General features: G+C 32.5%; 1 protein-coding gene and 3 pseudogenes across 1 annotated transcript; 1 reads left to right on the top strand and 3 right to left on the bottom strand.

Moving 5' to 3' along the window:
• Positions 1–2,329: 2,329 nt before the first annotated feature.
• On the top strand, positions 2,330–3,223 carry LOC120160990. The gene has a single exon (XM_039171301.1). It carries the CDS (start codon positions 2,472–2,474, stop codon positions 2,937–2,939), a length of 468 nt encoding a protein of 155 aa, XP_039027232.1. The 5' UTR covers positions 2,330–2,471; the 3' UTR covers positions 2,940–3,223.
• Positions 3,224–6,379: 3,156 nt separating this feature from the next.
• Positions 6,380–7,758, bottom strand: LOC120161098 (annotated as a pseudogene).
• A 1,027-nt stretch (positions 7,759–8,785) lies between these two features.
• Positions 8,786–13,683, bottom strand: LOC120161044 (annotated as a pseudogene).
• Positions 13,684–15,584: 1,901 nt separating this feature from the next.
• Positions 15,585–16,952, bottom strand: LOC120161097 (annotated as a pseudogene).
• Between the last annotated feature and the right edge of the window lie 2,238 nt (positions 16,953–19,190).

Here is a 19,190-nt window from a genome sequence, read left to right as displayed (position 1 = left end):
TTTAATTTATTTTTTAAAAATATTTTTATATTTTTATTAATAAGAAATTAAAATAACAAAATTGATCAAAAAATTTAATAAAAGATAATTTTGGTGAGACAAAGAGTACTACATATTGATTAAATTATGATTTGTATTTTTCTAATGTTATAAATATTTTAGTTAATAATTGTCTCCAGAAAATAAATTTACATATTATAGGCAAAAAGTTACACGAGGTCCTTGTACTTTTGAAAAAAATCAATGTGACTTTCGAATTATGTTTGCATTCAATATGACCCTCAAACTTAAGAAATAAATCCAATGTAACCATTTGACCAACGATTTTCGCCATGACCTAGTTTCCTATTAATTTTTTTAGATCAAGTTTAGGTGAAGTTTACTTATCTCTATCATGTTATATTCACTAAAATAATTTTCTTAATTGTATACTATTTTTTATATTTTTTAATTATATATTTTCATTATAATTTATACATAAATTTAATTTATAACTTTTAAATTTTATTTCTTATAAAACTTTATAATATTTATTTTATTTAATTTTATAAAAAATTAGTGAAATCGAATTAGAAAGACATTTAGAGTTTAGGATTATTAGAAACAAATATATAAAATAAAATTTGTACAAGATGAACAAGTTCATATTTATATAAATAAAACTTAATTTAAATTCCAGGTAAAAATAATAATATATTTTTATTTTTTAATAATTTATTTTTTAAACATTTTTATATTTTATATTTATATTTTTTCCTAAAAAACTAAATAAAGCATTGAACTTAAAAAAAATTAATTGGACCCTCAAACTCAATAAAAAAATCAATTTAGCTCACATGTCATATCATCAATCACAGTCAATGACAAAAACCGTTGGTCAAATGGTGATATTACGTTTGTTTACTAAATTTAAAAGTCACATTGAGTGAAAAAATAATTCGAGAGTCACGTTGATGATTTTAAAAAAGAGAGTATAAATACCTCAAATACATTCTTATCGATATTATATTAAAAAGAATATTACAAACTATTAAGATTGGGTGTTTTTGTGTATGTTTAGATATTGAATGTTAGAAAAATAACTAGTGAAATGGATAATGTGAAAATAAATTACTTCATCATCGATGAATCGTTGTATTTGAGAGAATATATTATCATATATAAAAATTAAAATGTTGATGTAATATATTTGTGAAATGTCAATAATATAATGAATGTATTTTTTGTTAATTCTAAAGTGAGTATAAGATAATATATATACAAAGATTTTTAATTTTTTAACAATGAATGTTTACATCTTTGTATACAGGCTGTTCGAACTCAAAACATTAAGGAATTTAATAAAAATATATAGTGGAGATACTGAATAGACTTAAAAGGAGAGTGGGTGGGACGATTGTCCTCCGCATAAATTTTAAATTTTTATATATTTTCTATTGATAATATATTTCCGTTTCTTAAAATTTATAATTTTTTTTAATTTTAGAAATATATATCTTAAAATAAAACCATTCGTTCTGCTAATAAATATTTAGAAGAACCGCTTAATTATATTGCTATTCTTGTACAACTAGAAACTGCCCACCAATCCTATGTGGCTAAACAAGAATCTTTAATCTTTCTCCCTTCAATTGTGCCCTAACTCTCCCTTTACACGCGGCTAAATTAAAAATCATAATTCTATTAAATTATTTTTCTTAAATAAGTTATATATATATATATATATATATATATATATATATATTACAATGTATTTTTTTCATAAAACTAATTTATTATGTTAAATTTTTTATTAATTTAATAGTGATCACAAAATAATATACATTCTAAATATTCTCAACTATTTAACAATAAATGTTTAATCACCATGTTAATAAAATTAAAAAAAAAGTAATTTATAATAGAAAAACATAAATGATCAAATGTGTATATAAAAATAACAGCATAAAAAGGTCATGTGATATGATTGGAGGATAATCTCGTAATTTTAATATCATTATAGTAATATTGTAATTTCATTAACCCCAAGGGCCAATTCTCAACCCCTTTCCTATAAATACATACAATGATACAGCCATTTCCTTCCTATAAACCATTTTTAATGTATCTCTTCTAAAGAAATTCTCTCATTCACTCTCCCTCTTTCTTTTCTTCGCTTTTATACTAAAAGCCAGATTCCGGCCACTGTCATTTTCTTTTAATTTTTTCTCAATAATTTTCTTTTATCTTTTAAAAGAAATCTGTTTCTGAAGTATTTACTATTTTAAAAATTTTATCCGTCACTGTTTGTAATTTTCACTTTTTTACTCTTAGCCATTTTCGCTAACTATTTACCAAATTAACTCTCTTTTTTCTTATTTAAAAATATTTTAAATAAATAAGGGTTGCTTATTCTTTTCTTTAAGAAAATTATTCCATCTTTTATTTTAGATTAGATTTTTTCTGACGTGGCATGTACCATAAAGGGTGGAATGATGAACACCAAAACGATGCGGTTACCACCACGTCGGGTTTCCATGCCCTCCAACAAGCGCAAAGAGAGAGATGATTTTGACCTCAAACGGCTAATCTCCCCACTCACAAAGTTACCCAAGCCGGCTCTCCCTTTAGCCGGCTCCGACAAAGCCACCAAGCCGGTTCTCTCCAACCAGCTTCTGGCTGGATACCTGGCCCACGAGTACCTCACTCGTGGGACGCTGTTCGGCCAAACGTGGGACCCGGCACGACCGCCACCAACTGCCTCTGAATCCAGTAGGGGAATCGGAGAAGATGTGGATCTAAACGAGAGATCCGTAGCCGAAAAAGTCGAACAGAAGCCGGAGCCGAGGGAGGAGAAGCGCCGAAGGTACGTTGAAGTGGCGAGCTTGCTGAAGAAAGATGGGGCCCACATACCGGGCATCGTCAACCCGAGCCAGCTCGCTCGTTTCTTACATATGTGAGGTTGTTTTCTAACACGCGGAGACACCTCATTGGCCAGCATTTTCTTTATCTTTTTTTAATTTTTTAGAAGTATTTTTATCCTTTTTTTCCCCTCCGTCTTTCTGCCGGAGAAGTTCTCTGTGGAGTACGTAGCCTCAGCTCAACATTTAGTTTTTTTTCCTCTTCCTTTTCAAATCCGAATGTATGCACGAGAGATTCATGCATACATGCATGTAAATCTGATGTTGTTTAGTGTATGATCTGATTGAACAATGCAATAAATTTCTGAAAATTTTTGCATTCATTTTCGATCATTAAAGGTGAATTCCCATTCTTGGACTTCATGGTTTCCATTTCTTGTTATCTTGCCAAAATGTAGTTCTGGCACCATTAATTGCTTCGATACATAAATGAAAATAAGGGTTAAATTCAAAATGGGAACACGTTGATATCGAGAAAAGAAAAAGAAAAAAAAAACTGTTGGGGATAAGATAGAGATAGCTTGGCTTCAAACTAACTAGAAAAACCAGTGAACCGGCCGGCTTAATTAGGACTGATAGAGGAATATAAGGAACGAAATTTGGATATATTTAACATGAACATCAGTAATTAGGGAAAGAGTAGAACTAAATGTTGACGGGAAATAAAATATTAGATTATTTAATAAAAATATAAAAATTTATTAGGTATTTAAATTTATAATTCAACATTAGCTAAGCGACTTTAATGATTAAGGGATTATTGTTATCTTTGAGGTTTTGAGTTCGAGCATTGCGCATGTAAGGTTATGAACGTTCATTGTCAAATAATTAAGAGTATTTATACAGATAGGGATGGCAACTCAACCCGAATCCGACGGGTTCCGACCTGACCCGACCCGATCGGGTCGGATTTTTTAAAAAAAAATTCGGGTTCGGGTCGGGTCGGGTCGGGTTTTTTTAAATGTACTGTTCGGGTCGGGTCGGGTCGGGTTTAGGGTGAAAAAAATCCGACCCGACCCGACCCGAAAATATATATATAATTTTATCCTATATATTTAGGGATAATTACAATAATGTTCCTCCATATATAATTTTTTTCAATTAAGTCACTATTTTCATTGAATAAAATTATTATTATTATTATTTCGGGTCGGGTCGGGTCGGGTCGGGTTTCTAAGTCATATATTCGGGTCGGGTCGGGTGAAACCTTAATTTCTTCGGGTCAGGTCGGGTCACGGGTGAAAAACCCCTTCTTCTCGGGTCGGGTCGGGTGGCCCAAAAACCCGACCCGACCCGACCCATTGCCATCCCTATGTACAGATGTTACTTTGTATTCACCTTAGGTTTATATTAAAAAATTAAAATTCACAATATAACACTTAATTTGTGTAATATTTAAACTTACAATGATCTGAATTATTATTAGATCAAAAATTTGAGAATATGGGGTTATTCTTCCATAGTTCGACCCCTGCTTTATTAAATATTTAATAAATTCTTATATTTCTTAATTTAAATATTTATTTTTACATTAGCCAAAATATTATTAAACCAAAATTATATTGAATATACAAATTCTATTAATTGATTGAATAGTAAAAATATTTATATGATCATATTTAGTCTAAATTAAAATTTTATATTTATTTAAAAAATATAATAGATCTCTATTTAATAAAAAAAATATGATCAAAACGACAGAAGAAGGCTAACTCCTAACAGTTTGTTTTGTTTCCCTTTAAAGCTGTTGATATTGGAATTGACTTCGTAAGCTTATATATTAGGTAAGGTGCATGCACATTGTTTTCATAGCCAAATAAATAAGTTTGATTTTTTTCATTATTTAATATTTTATTTCACATAAGTTTCAATACCCGTTTATTCCAATAAATAAAAAGAAATTTAGGGAAAATAAAAAACACTATAGTAATACTCAACTATGGGAAATTAATTTCACAATCAATATTGACAAATATATAATTATTGTATTTTTCATTTTTCAAAATATGTGCTTAAAAGAGAGACTTGACCTCATTTCAATTATACTAATGATTATAGAATTACTTCTCAGATAATATATTAAATGATAATCCTCATATAATCATTAACACACACAAAAATGTATATTAGGAGATGAATTAATAAAATTTTAAAATTTTCAAAAAGGACGATAATCCTCACCCGTTCTCTTTCCGTCCATCTTTATGTATAATATATAGGTTATTATTAGTTGGAGTAGAGGTATTCAAACTAATTCATTCTCTCATTTGATTAGATACTCGTCATTAAATTACTGTTTAAAAAAAAGGAGCGTTTTATTAATTCTCCAGCCGTTTCAACAGTGGCCCTACCATACTCGTCCACATAAAGAAGTTAAATAAAATAAGGGTAAGGTATCTTAATGGTCACTAAACTATAGGATAATTATTAAATTGATATTAATCAAGTATCAACCATTAATATTGAAAGAAAATAATGATACGATAGTTAAGTAAATTTGTATAATTATATTTTTTATTCTTATTACTTATGTATTTTATTTAATTTTATTCTTATTTTTTATTTAAATCAATAAATTTAGCTATCCAATCAAATCGTATCACTTAAAATATTTTCTTTTAATTTTTCTCTTAATTTAATTTATTTTAAACCCATCAAGTGATTTTAATGATTAAGAGAAATATTATTTTTCCTAGAAATCTTAAGTCTGAACAGCTGTGTCTGCAGGATATGTGTGCGTTATCAATGATTAAAAAATTTCTAAACATATTCTATTTTGTAAACACCCATTTTATTGGTAAAAAAATGTGAAACTATAGTTGGCGCCAAGAGAGATGAAACCTAGGATACATGAGAGATATTTGGGAGCTTCAACCGTTGATCCAAGTCAAACATTTGATTAGAATCTAACAATAAATCTATTTAAGATTATATTATTAGTGAAAAATTAAAGACAACAAAAATGAATAAGAATTCGAGTGAGCCAAATCTAATTATATTGACAACATATTTTGTAGAGTTTAAATTGTAATTAATAAAAACAATATAATAATATATAATAAAATATTGATTATTTTAAAAATAATATTATATATTTATCAATAATTTTTAATAAATAATAATTTATTAAATATAAATCCCTTTGATTCAATTAGACATGTTAGATTCCAAAACAAAATAAGGGTAAAATTCCATTTATACATAAAAGAATTTCAAGTTGTCAAAATAGCATGGATAAATGTAGATATGAACAAAGAAACTTGAAAATAAATAAAATAAAAAATACATGAAAAATATCCAAAAAGAAAGAAAAATAAATGGCGACAAAGGTTTAAATTATAGAATTTGACATGTTTGATGTCTGTAACTATGATTTCTTGGCCTGCACGTTAAAAAAAAACACCATACATTTGCAATCAGTCCATCCATTTAAAGAAGTATTTTGATATAGATAAAGCTTATTGTCATACCTTTTTCAACTACTTGTTTTGAATCTTCAATGCGTTTTCACATGCTTTCTTGGCATCCAAGTTTCCAATGATATCGCCGATTATCTGGTGAAATGACGTTTACAATCAAAGATACGATGCGTTAATGTACGGAATTTGACGCACACGAGGGGGGAGAGAACAAGATAGTACGCTGAGGACGTCGTCTATGCCCTTGGCGTCCTTTAGAATCTGCTTATTCTTGGTCTCTAGAACACTTGTCATTCATTCCTGCTTGCCAAAGAATGCACCGAAAAATCGTCGGAGAACAATGGAACTTCAGCTTGGTAATGAATAATACTATCGACTCACCCTGCACATAACCGATATCATCATCCATCCATGAATATGCAGCAAGAATATCCCAAAGTTTTGCTTGATTCGTTTTGCTCTCATAAAAGGCAAGTGTTCGATCGGCTCAAACAACATCCAAACCTGCAATAGATTTAGAACTGTTGATCTAAAGCCTCAAATGCAGACCATAAAAATTGTATCTTAAATGGCAACTCAAAAGCCAGCATAAGTGTATGGAAAATCGAATTAGCTGAGCATGAAACGGTGCACCATACATACCGATTTGATGCAAGAAAAGCATCCACTGAATCGCTGTCTGAAACAGAAGTTATCATGGGGAAACCTTCAACTTCAATCGGTTGGCCATCATAGGTGATGAATGATGATTGGTGTCGTAATGAACTTTCCACTCCCGATGATGGGCACCATATTTTGGCATTCAGTCTTCCAAGTGCCGTAACGCTCCCTGTGATGCTTAGTGTGATGAATTGTCACAATGTCCGAATTTGGAAAACTAAAACACAGATGACAGAATATGGATAACTGCCTAAATGCATCTTCAAAAACAACATGACCTTGATTAACAGACTGCCGATGCTAAAAGAAATTGTCACCTCCTTTCCTGTCTAAGTTGATTCCGATCGTCGAAGCTACTCTCGGGATCAAAACAACCTAACAGGAACTCCCAGACAACCCCCTTGATTGAAGGGTGAATACCCTACCCAAAAAAAAAAGTAGTTTAACGTTTGAGCATATGCAAACCACACCAAAATGTTATATAGTCGAGAAGGGAAAGAAGCATACCCCTAGTTGGATTCGTCGAAGAATTTTAGCGATATCGAGGTGACCATCTTCAGAGAATGCAGCATGCTATCGTCTTGTGCCGAGAGTTTTCCTTGCCTGAACAAAATAGATCAGATATTGCAAGTGCATAACCGATAAAATGGTATACTTTTTAGAAAAAAAGCTAGGCATACCCTCGGCCGAGATCGGGTCTTAGGGACATCGGCTACGCATTCCGGTCTAATCGGATAGAATGCATCTAACTCCTCTGTTCCGGCAGTCTTAAAGAACATCTTAGCTTATTTTTGCAGCACAACAAACCATCCAAACAAGTGTCCTAATCATATACTGCCAATTAAATACAATCGAACTGAGTATGAAACCATTAAGCCACTTTCTGTTAATGAAAAGAACTGAAACGAAAAAACACATCATTTAACGTTTGAATGTCGGATCAGTTTCATTGATTCATTCCCTAAAAAACCCAGAAATTTCTCCTTTGAATCATCATCAGATTATCAATGGCGGATTCATGGAAGATCCAAATGCAAATACAACAAGGAAAGCAAGTTATCATTAAGATATACGTACAAAAATTGAATCTTTACATTGTGTTGTTTATTTATTACTAAAGCTTACTTGGTAGGGTGATGGATTAAAATAAGGGGCCAGCTGTTTTGCAGGCATTCCTCCATCAAAACCTTCTTGATTTTAAACGACAAACTGTTATCGGACACTAGACAAGTTATTGGACTTTGACGTGTTTCGATCCCAAATCTTCTGATTATTACAGTGGTTCCATTTTTGGGGGATGTTTGGACAAAGGCTAAACAATAATATTCTTCAAAAACATAATTTTTTTTAAGATTAAACTGCACAGTCCAACAACCAAAGATGATAGTCATGTGATCGACAATCAGTCATAATGAATAAAATGAACAAAACTCCCATTACTACTTTTTGCATCTGTTCTCGTTTTTCCAGTACCCAACAAGAGGAAGATCAAAAAAAAAAAACATATGATGTTCATACTTAATAAGCATACGTAAAATATTTTAATTATCAGTTTGATTTTTCTTTTGTGGTTTGTAAGTGGAGAATCGAAGAGCGGCTCTGGTTAACTATGAAGAGAGTTGGCACCATTAAAATCAATATTCGGATTCACATGAATACTTGAAAAACGAAAAATTTTAACTTCAAATGCCCTTTTTGTTTTTTTTCTTATTTATTATGAACGTTGTAATAAGAGACTGAAATCAAGTAAAGATGGTAGTAGATTTCTTCAGGATAAAGGGGAAAACACAATAACAGTATCTTTTATTGCATATGACAAATAAAATTCCGATACATGAATTCTCTTTCATGATGTCTACAACATGTTACAATGGCCATAATATTCCCAAGGGGAGGGAAAATCTTGGTAATGGGGGAAGGAAAGTCACATGAGCTGTTGTTGTGGGTCGTGACTATGGCTCTGTATATGTGCCATATACACAGTCTGAGTCGAAGATATGGAAAAACATCAGCCTAGATCGAGCCCGTCATTTCCTAAGAGAAAGGAGCTCAAAACTTCGAATAGGAGTATCATAACGGCTTCCTCTGCGGGCTGCATTGGCCTCAACAGCAAGCTGGACTCTTTGTGTGTTAGGGATGCGACCGCCTGTTGGTAGTCGTCGGTTTTGCGGAATGTCATCGACTTCGCCAGCTGAACTAGCCCTGCTTACGATTACAGCTCTTCTTGTAGTGCTGCCGTATGGAGAAGTACTTCGTTTTTTATCTGAATCATGATGCTGAAAGTGCAACCCAATAACAATCAGAATGTTGGACTTGACTCGTGAGCCCCCCCCCCCCCCCCGAAAAGAATGCAACAATGAATATAGAAATTAAAAGATAGGGTAAATGGGTATTTTTCTAAGAAAACATTAAATTAGGCAAATGAATCATTTTTATCTTCATCCCAAGTAAAATCCAAGCCAAACCAGACCAAATAATAACCATTAATGTCAATAAATTCGATACTGGCTACAAGAATCAAGATATAAAAACATTACATCGGGTAATGAATATCTTTGTTTTCTGCAGTCATTTCTTCAAGTTCTAGTAGTTCTCATATTAACTACTTATCACCTTGCATCATGTATTTGTTTTCCGTTCGACCTTTTTACCTTTTGCATGCCTCGACCACTCTTCTATTTTTCTAACAAGTGCATGTCTCGATTCACGTCCAAGGTGACCAAACCAGTTCAAACTATTTTCTCTCACCTTATCCTCTAAAATAGATATCCCGATTCGCAAACCAATATCCTCATTTCTAACTCTATCCTTCCTAGTCTTATCACAAGTCAATTTTAATATTCACATCTAGACTACACTTATCTTTTTATATATGTTGCTTTTTGTTGGCCTGACATTTCGTACCATATTGGTATCATGTTATCATCGAAAGTGATCACATTTCGATTGCTATTCCTTCTTTTTATTAAATGTACCCTCCATATGTTCAATACTTTATCTGCTCAATCTAATCCTCAAGCTTCTAGTCATTGTCTTGAAAACTCCAATTTAGTATCAACTCCTTTTGTCTCATCAACCAATACAATATCATCTAAAAGTAATACACACCTATGCATTTCATCGTGAATGTCTTCCTTTATCGCATCCTTTAGTATGGGAAAACGAACAAAAATATTAAACTACGGATCATTGGTTATAAATGAAAGTCTGTATCAAGAATGGAAGCTAACCGCATGCTTTGCCAAATTGACATCCTCAGCAGCCTTGTACCTAGAACTACCGCGATAAGGAGTAGTGTTTGAAATATGCCTTTTAGGAGTTTCTTCAACCGTACAAAGTCTATCCCGAACATCTCTTCCCCCTGAATGTCATTTTCCAAGAGAATAACCCACAAGGGAAAGGAGAGAGATTAGTATAACATCATATCATTACTAATGAAAGCATCAAATACCATTTTTTCCCAAAGAGGACGTGAAAAATTTGTCATCATCCCTGTAATGAGAGCTCACCCACAACATAAATGGCAATCTTTTGTATTTCCAAAGTTATTTTGGATAAACACAATGACCATTTGTAAACGAAGTAGTTAACAGATATTTAGGTCCAATCAAGTAATCCTAATGAGAAATCTAGTACTGTTAAAGAAAGCAGACCTGAGAGCTTTTCCAGTTTTTCAACTGCTGGTCCTGCAGCTAAACCTGCTTTTCCACCAGATTGCTGAGAAACGGATGGAAAACCTGAGTTATGATCTCCCAACAAGACAGCCGAGAACTAGAAGTTTATAACTACTTACCCGCCCTTTGGAGCTGCTAGAAACCTGTGGGTACTTCAATAAAGTCCAGTCAAAGATATAGTCAAATTGATAACCTGCAGCAATGCCGATTTCAGAAGTAAAAAGGGGAGGGGGTGGAAACAAACAAAATTTGACTTTACACCCATGTGGACAACAGTCGGTATGTGTAAGACCGAGAAAAAGATAACAGAATGTTATGTGTAGAAAGAGCATCAATAAGTAAGCCACACTGATTATAACTAACCTTCTCTTATAAACAAGTCTCGGAAAAGCCTCTTCAAATATGAATAATCTGGCTTATCTTCAAACCTCAAAGATCGGCAGTAGTGAAAGTATGCTACAAACTCAGATGGATTTGACCTACAGAGCATCTGTTAGACACACACATAAACCAATATTACTGAACGAGGAAACAATAATAATGTGATAAGATAGATTAACAAGGTATTTTGGGATCAAATGCTAACATAACTTTACGTTTGTTAGTAAAATCGGATTACACTTCACTATAACCAAATTCATCCCCCTTTTTCTATTAAACTTAAAACAGATTGGAAACCTTCTTCTTTCAAGAATAATAGTGGAAATAGCAATTCACGGGGAAAATTTACCATCATAGAATTCAATGCTTAAAAAGGTATAAAGTATTTATCAAACACGCAAACAAAATAGGACAGAGGAAACAGTAGAAATTCCTATATCATTCAAATTAGTAACTCCAGGAAATCAACTTGTAGAAGGATTGCATAAGTGATACATACCTCTATTGGAGTTGATACCTTCTTTTCAGTAATCCTATCATATTTTTGCTTTTGTGTACCCGTTTTTAACCCCTGCCAAGGAAGGCTGAAGCGGAGAAATCGTGCAAATTGAATCAAAATCAATGAGAAGAAAACTAAGAAGAATGAAGATGCATTAACAAGTAACAATCAAACATCATCCAGAAATGCATAAAAATTGAATGAAAATATACTCAACCTTCCTCTCAGGAAATACAAGAGCACATAACCAATGGATTCCATATCATCTCTCCGGCTTTGCTCTGCCAGTAAAGTAGAAGAATTTATGTTAATAAAAGTAAAAAAAAAGTAAACTTGCATCTATATATATGATTTACTGAGGCTAGTTGGAACTGTGTCATTACGTACACTCACCGATTCCAAGGTGAGTATTCACACTTGCATATCGAGCTGTGCCAGTCAGATTCTTGTTTTCTCTGCAGCAAAGAATTTGATAATTTGGTGCGTGTATTATGACAAGATACTACACAATCTTGAGATCTTCAAATATGAAATTATGTATTAAGCAGTCAACAGAAAAATAATTACCTGTATGGGATGTGCTTATGAGTCTGAAGATCCCTATACTTCTTTGCAAGACCATAGTCAATGATATACACCTGTGATGGAAAAATTAAAAGCAAAAAATGAAAATGATACCAGTATGTTGATGATATAAATCATACTTTTTAAGTGTGACGAAGTCCAATTCCCAGCAATAGAATAATATTCTTATTGTAACCAAAATTGAAGGTGATTGTACTAGCAATCTAATGAGCATGCACATGTTAATTTGCAGACATAACATACAAGAAGTAACACAATAACTACTACCTGATTTGCCTTGCGCCCTAAGCCCATCAAGAAGTTGTCAGGCTTTATGTCACGGTGAAGAAAACTTTTTGAGTGCATATATTCTACTCTACTAATCTGGAATAAGAAAAGCAGTGGTTGGAAAGAGGAAAATATAATACGAAAACAATCTGAAAACGTATTCTTTGCAACAAAAAAGCTATATACTTACCAATTGATCAGCAAGCATCAACACTGTTTTTAACGAGAGTTTCCTGCTGCAGTAGTTAAACAAATCTTCCAAGCTAGGTCCAAGAAGATCAAATACCATCTGAGGTGGGGAATGCCAGCTATATCAAAAAGAAATCACACCAAGTTATTTATAAAAGAAAAGCTCTCTTAGAAATATTATCCAAAAACAATATGAAAGCACTAAAATGTACAAGGTAAAACATGAAGTTGGCAGCATGTCCCGAGAAAGCTGTATACTTGCATATTGAAAAATTGCTTACAAACTAGGTTGATACTTGATAGTGCAAAAATCATGGAAAGGAAAGAAGACTTGCTATTGTCATTTTAAACTGGCAGCAACCAAGTGTAAAGTTATGAATAAAAAAATTTGACCAGAGCTTGCATCCCCCCCACCCCCGCGGGGTTCATATTGATAGTGAAGTACAAGAAGGCTATAAAGTCAAATTATGTAGTAACAACTAACAAAACATTTTTCCAGATAGATACATAAGCGACAGTGAGGCAGAAACAGAGACTTACTTCCTCCTTGAAGAAGCATATACAATTTTGACTCGTAATGGAGCTGTGGAAGCTTAGTCTTCACAGATTCCTGTAATTAGGAACAGGAAAAGAATATATATATAGACATCAGTCCATCAGCCGACCAACAAAAGAAACTACCAAAAAACACATCCTCAAGAAAAGATCACATACCATTTTGACAGCGACTTCCTCCCCGGTCTGCACATTAACCCCTTCAACAACAAAATGAAAATCAGAAAGATACAATGCTGTCAGGAAGAAGAAGAAGAAGAAAAAAAAAGACATTTTTCCATTACAAAAAATAACTAGACATCAAAGAGATTTTGATTATTATACCTAAATAGAGTTCTCCAAAAGAGCCACTGCCAATCTTTCTTACAAGCTTGAATTTACCACCAATCACATGATCCATTCTCGACCAAAACAATTACCACTTCCAAGTTCCAATAATACTTAATAACCCAAAGGGGCTCAACCTAAGCTATTTTTCACAGGGATTAGAGTCAAAATTCAGCATTTATATCCCCTAATCCAATAGGCCCTTAAAACTCAATGAAATTATCCAATGGAAACCTCCAAGCATATCAACTGATGGAAAGAAAAGATAAATTGTGAACGCTTTTCAATAATCACCAGGGATAAAAGCGTCAAATAAAAAGAATCTAAGCCTTTTACTTAATAAGAATAAGGAACAAAACCTTGAAGAATGAAGCTAAAAATAAAATAAAAGAATTGGAGTTTTCAACCTAAGCCCATGATAGGTCAAATTTAATTATTATTTACTTATATTAGAAAGGCCCCAGCTCCCTCAACTACATAATTCGATAGAAAATACCCCAAATATTGAAACCAAATCCCTAGCTTTGGAGAGGAAAAAAAATTAAAGCTAAAAATCAAAGGAAAACGTGGAGATTTCAATCTATGCCCATGGAAGGAAATTTTTATCTATTATTATAATTCTTAGAAAGGCTCCAGCTTCCTCAACTACATAATTTGATAGCAAATCCCCAAAATTTGAAACAGAAAATCAATGACAAAAACTGGAGATTCCAATCTAAGCTTAGGAAAAAAGGTAAAAACATAATGTTTATGACCATTAGAAAGGCTCCAGCTTCCTCAACTACAGATAATTCCATTGCAAAATCTCCCACATTTTGCAAAAGGAAGACCTAGTTCGGGAGAAAAAATCCAGCTACATTGCCCTGCAAAAAGAAGAGAAGGAACCAACTGGCATTGCCAAACGTCCGATTGTAATCGAATGAGCTGAAAATAAAAAGAAAAACATGAAATAAGAAATCTGTTATTCTTTTCTGAACAAACATATGATTAACTACGTAAGTGGTCACTTAAGTATGAGTAAATTTTTGTTTTCAGAATTTAATTTTTAAAAGTAACGAAGTAATCACTAACATTATCATTTTGTAATAAATCGGTCACTCAGTCGCTACTGTAGTTACAAATTAATGTTTTCAACAACAACAAAAATTGGTTCATTTAAAGTTTAAAAAAGATTCGGTTAATAATAATTTGATTCGATCGGTAGCCGAATTAACTACAAGAACCACCCTAATTGTTTCAAAAAGGAAGAACTGTCCTCTAGTGAAAAATCTTTTTCTCTCGAATAAAAAATGGTTTAGCTCAAACAGAAAGAATTCTCGAATCCTAGTTTATTTTAATGATTACGTGTTAATTTTTAATGAAACAATCTAAATATAAGTTTAGGTAGAATTATAATAAGTTCTTATACAGTGATGGATTCATAGTTTTCTCATGGCGGTTGTTTTTTTGTTATTAATATATATGAAACCACTGTAGAAATATTTATAGATGTGCGTTGTTTTTGTATAGCTCAATGCCTCCACGTTCAAGGTTCCGTTGCAATCGGGTAAGGTTATGTTATCCTTTTTGAATCCTACCGATATTATCGATTTGAAACTGGTCAAAATCATTGTAATCCGAATTTATTAGATTTCAATGTTGAAACCAGTCATTTGATATCATACAAGAATTATAAGGAAATAGTTAAAAATCTGTTTAAAATATTTGAATAAAAGATAGATACAAACATATTTGATTACATCAACAAACAACAGATGATCAAACTATTTAATGGTCACCGAAAATCACAAATCATAGTCAAACGTTGTGAGAAAACCATATTCGAATGCAAATTGCATATTTAAATCCAATATGAAAGTCTAAAGTAAAGAAGATCAGCAGGATAACAAATAAACATTTGTCTGAAGCAGTCGAGACGATGTCAAATATAATCTTGAGAAAATTAAATGAAAAGAATGATTAACAAATAAACAAAATTAAAAATATGTCTAAAGATATATGAAAACGTGATATAAAAATGACGTTATTAAAAATCGAAAAACAAAAAGAAAAATTAAGATATAAGAAAGTAAAAGAAAAATAAGAAATACCGGTTCAATTTATTTATTTGTATTGATATTTTTTTGTTTCAATTCTCATATAAGCTAGAGGCATGCAACATGGTCGTCCAAGCAGGAGCAGTAAACAAGCAAGTATCTTTCCATCCAAGCTTAAGCGCGCCCCATCGTCTCGTACAAGACTATAGCCATAACCAGGGGAAAACATTTTCAATATCAGTTGAGCTTGAGCCATGGAGTTGCTGCTCATCGCCACCATCTGCAAGTTACGGTTCCTCGCCAGCTAGATTCTCCATTGCATGAATTTATTGTCCCCACTTCTTGCCGGACCTCCGATGGCCAATACATTGTTGATTTCCCAATACAAAAGGCAGTGCTCGATGCAGTGCCGGTTTGGGTCGTCGGATGGAAGATATGCTCCGAGTGAATCGAAGACGGCGGAGTAATAATGGAGGGAATTGACGAATCGGTCCGAGAAAGAACAACCGTTAGTGAGAACATCTTGTTCGACCAATGTGACCACTGTTGGAGCCAATTGTTCAATGTGTCTTAAAGTGTTCGGGGGTCAGGTCCCGTGGCATCATACAGCGAGTGTTGTAACCAGTGAACGGCTAGGGTGTCTCCCTTTCGGAGTCGTATCGCTACAATGTCATTTCCCCGAATTTCTTCGCAATCGGGTGGAACTCGAATGATATCCGGAGTCGTTTCGCGAAGTTCGAAAGTTGTTTCCCGGTCTCAACTAGAAGCTCCATCGAACTGCCGAAACGGGTCATGGTTATGATCGGAGGCCCTTCGGTGCGGGTGGCTAGGATGTGAAATAAGGGCGGCCGTTGCAAGCCCAGCATGATATCGAGGTCGATGATGTGAACCTGATGGCGTCGATGAAAGGCCTCGAGTAAGGCTTGGTTGGAGGTGAAATGAGCAAATTTGATGAAGGGAGAGACATTGTTGAAAGCTTGGAAAGCGTCGTGAATGGCTTTTAGGTCAATCAAAGGAGAGGAGAACCCTAACCATGAGTTAATAACCCTAGTAGACATTGCCATGGCGAAATACGCGATAACTCTCTCGGCACACGAAAGGGCATGAGCGGAAGCCATTTGGGTGAGTTGAAGCAACATTCTATGAGCTTCACCGAGATTGTCGACCGAGATAGCTGCGCCACACTCCAAAAGAAGCGTCATCAAGTTGCTTAAACCTTGCTCGTCGTCAATGTTATTCGTTCGGCTCCCGAGTTCGTCGCCGCCGCCATCGAAATCACCTGTCAGGGACGCGGAAAAGTTGTCCTCGTCGATGGCCTTCTCGGTGGCTGGTTCGACCAACTCGGAGAGCTCGTTTCTCTCCGAGTTTATGACTGTTGGTGGCAACTCAACAGAGGGGAATTCCCATATTGGTTCATGATATTCTAGAGTCGAATGAACATCTTCGAATCCTCCTTTCATCAGTGCTGTAAGTAGAGAAAGAAGAAGGCAAAATTGAGACCATCTTTATCTCTGCGTATTTCGCCAAAAACATACAGCGAGGCCGGCACGCCCAGACACAGAGATAAAGATAAGAAGCTAAAAGCCAATAACGCGTCATTTTGCTAGTGATTCTTAGCTTTCTTTAGATTTTCGAGCAATGGATCCTTATTTAATGTGTTAAAATCTATTTGAAAATATCAAAAGGAAATGGTCTACGCTTGATCCAGAAAATATAAATTCACTGGGGTTATAAGTGACATATTCTTTATATTATAAATTAATTATTAAGTTTATAGTTATTTACGATCATCAAGTAATCTCAATGGTAAAAGAGAGTGTTGTTCTCTTTAAGGTCCTAAATTCGAGCAACAGTATTTTCGGAACGTATGTATGCGCATTATTAATAAGTTAAGAAAAATTTAAACAGTTACTACTTTGTAATTACTACAATAAAATCTTATTGAATTATATCAACTTAAAGATTTGAAAAAGTTAATAGATATTTTAAATATTGTTTTATAAAGTTTATCAAATGATTTTCTTCTACGTCTGAAGGAGACAAACAAAAATGTTTTTTTTTTGTAATAAAAAGGGAAATGAAAATAATTGGAATCAAATTTAAAATTTAATATCAATCATCATTTTTTTTTTAAAATGAGTAAACTATTAATCTTTAATCCTAAACTCTGCTAATTCATATAAAAATATAAGAATTTAAAATTTTTAAAGGGACGATTGTCCCTCTCACTTTCCACTCTTTCTATATATATATATATATATATATATATATATGCGATCGCACGGTTGACATTAAAATGCTTAATTTTTTAAATTACAGTAATCATCACATATTTATGTTGAACATATGATGGATTAAAAGATGTTAACTAATATAATAACAATTAACTTTAAAACGTGTTAATAATATATATTTTACAGAAAAATATATAATTCAAGTACCAAATATATATTTAAACCTAATTTTAATTATAATGTCAAGTTACTCTTATACATTATTCATATATATTGGTTTAATGCACATTTTAACCTCGGGCATATCACTTTTCTACTTTGATAATAAAAAATGGATTTCTAAAAAATGTTTCAAAACTTTATAAAACATAAAAAAAAAATTAGAGTCAAATTTGCTCAACAATAATCACAATTAATGATATTTTTTACAAACATTTTGTTTTTTATAAATATTTTATATTTTAATTTAATAATTAAAGTTATATGATCATTTGATTGAAAATTTCAGGTGATACGTTTTGAAAATATCTTATATAAATTTAATTTTGTTAACAATATTAAAATAACTAAATGAACTGGATAATGACAAAATACTTTAAATACCAAACTGAAATAAAAAAAAGTTGAAATATTAAAATAAGAAAAATAATATAGTTTTAGGGCTAAAATATGCATTAAGCCATACATATGATGTATATAGTTACAAATTGCAGCGTTTTTCTCTAGTCTGAGACCGCTCTTCTTTCCTCGACGGTTTTAGAAAAGACTAATAAAAACGCAGTTAAAAACTTGTTTTGCTATAGTGTGAGTTGTTCGAGTATATTCAAATACCAATTAATTTAATTATTTTACAAAATTTAATTAAAAATAATAATTATATATTTCTATAAATATCCGTTCCAACCAATGTGATTATAACAGTGTAGATAAACAATAATTATATTATCAAAATGAATAGCTGATTCAAGTAGTAATAAAATTGATATTTCTTAAGCAGATTCTCAGTTTGAGTTATTGTATATGTAAAAAATTTACATTGAGAGACTCCTCCACTAAAAATTAACTGTATGATACGGATCAATCTTAATCAGAATAAAAAAAGTTATAACCGATATAGCGACAATTTCTTTTGGAATAGTTTGATAATGGTCCACGTTGAAGCTGAGGAGACAGTAAGCACCAACCAATTTTTATTTGTTTTCTTTTATCTACGAGAAAACCTTGAATTCAAAGCCATTGTAGCACCCAAACAAGCGCATAGGTTAACGACCAAATTCCAAACCAAGTTTAATACTGGGTAAACTATACCATACTCACTAATATTTGAATAAATTTTCGTTTTCCCACTAAAATTTTAGAAATAATAAATTAATCACTAACGTTATCAATTTGTAATAAAATGATCACTTTACCGTCATCCCATCAAATTGATGATATAACAACGTTAAAAAAGATTAATATTTA

This window comes from Hibiscus syriacus, unplaced genomic scaffold (assembly GCF_006381635.1).
Source record: "Hibiscus syriacus cultivar Baekdansim isolate YM2019G1 unplaced genomic scaffold, ASM638163v2 tig00111398_pilon, whole genome shotgun sequence".
NCBI classification, from domain to species: domain Eukaryota; kingdom Viridiplantae; phylum Streptophyta; class Magnoliopsida; order Malvales; family Malvaceae; genus Hibiscus; species Hibiscus syriacus.
This window is presented reverse-complemented; position numbering and strand designations above follow the sequence as displayed.

Bases quoted from the DNA above. Each gene is read 5' to 3' on its own strand.
- LOC120160990 (XM_039171301.1), top strand. From the start codon at position 2,472: ATGATGAACACCAAAACGATGCGGTTACCACCACGTCGGGTTTCCATG.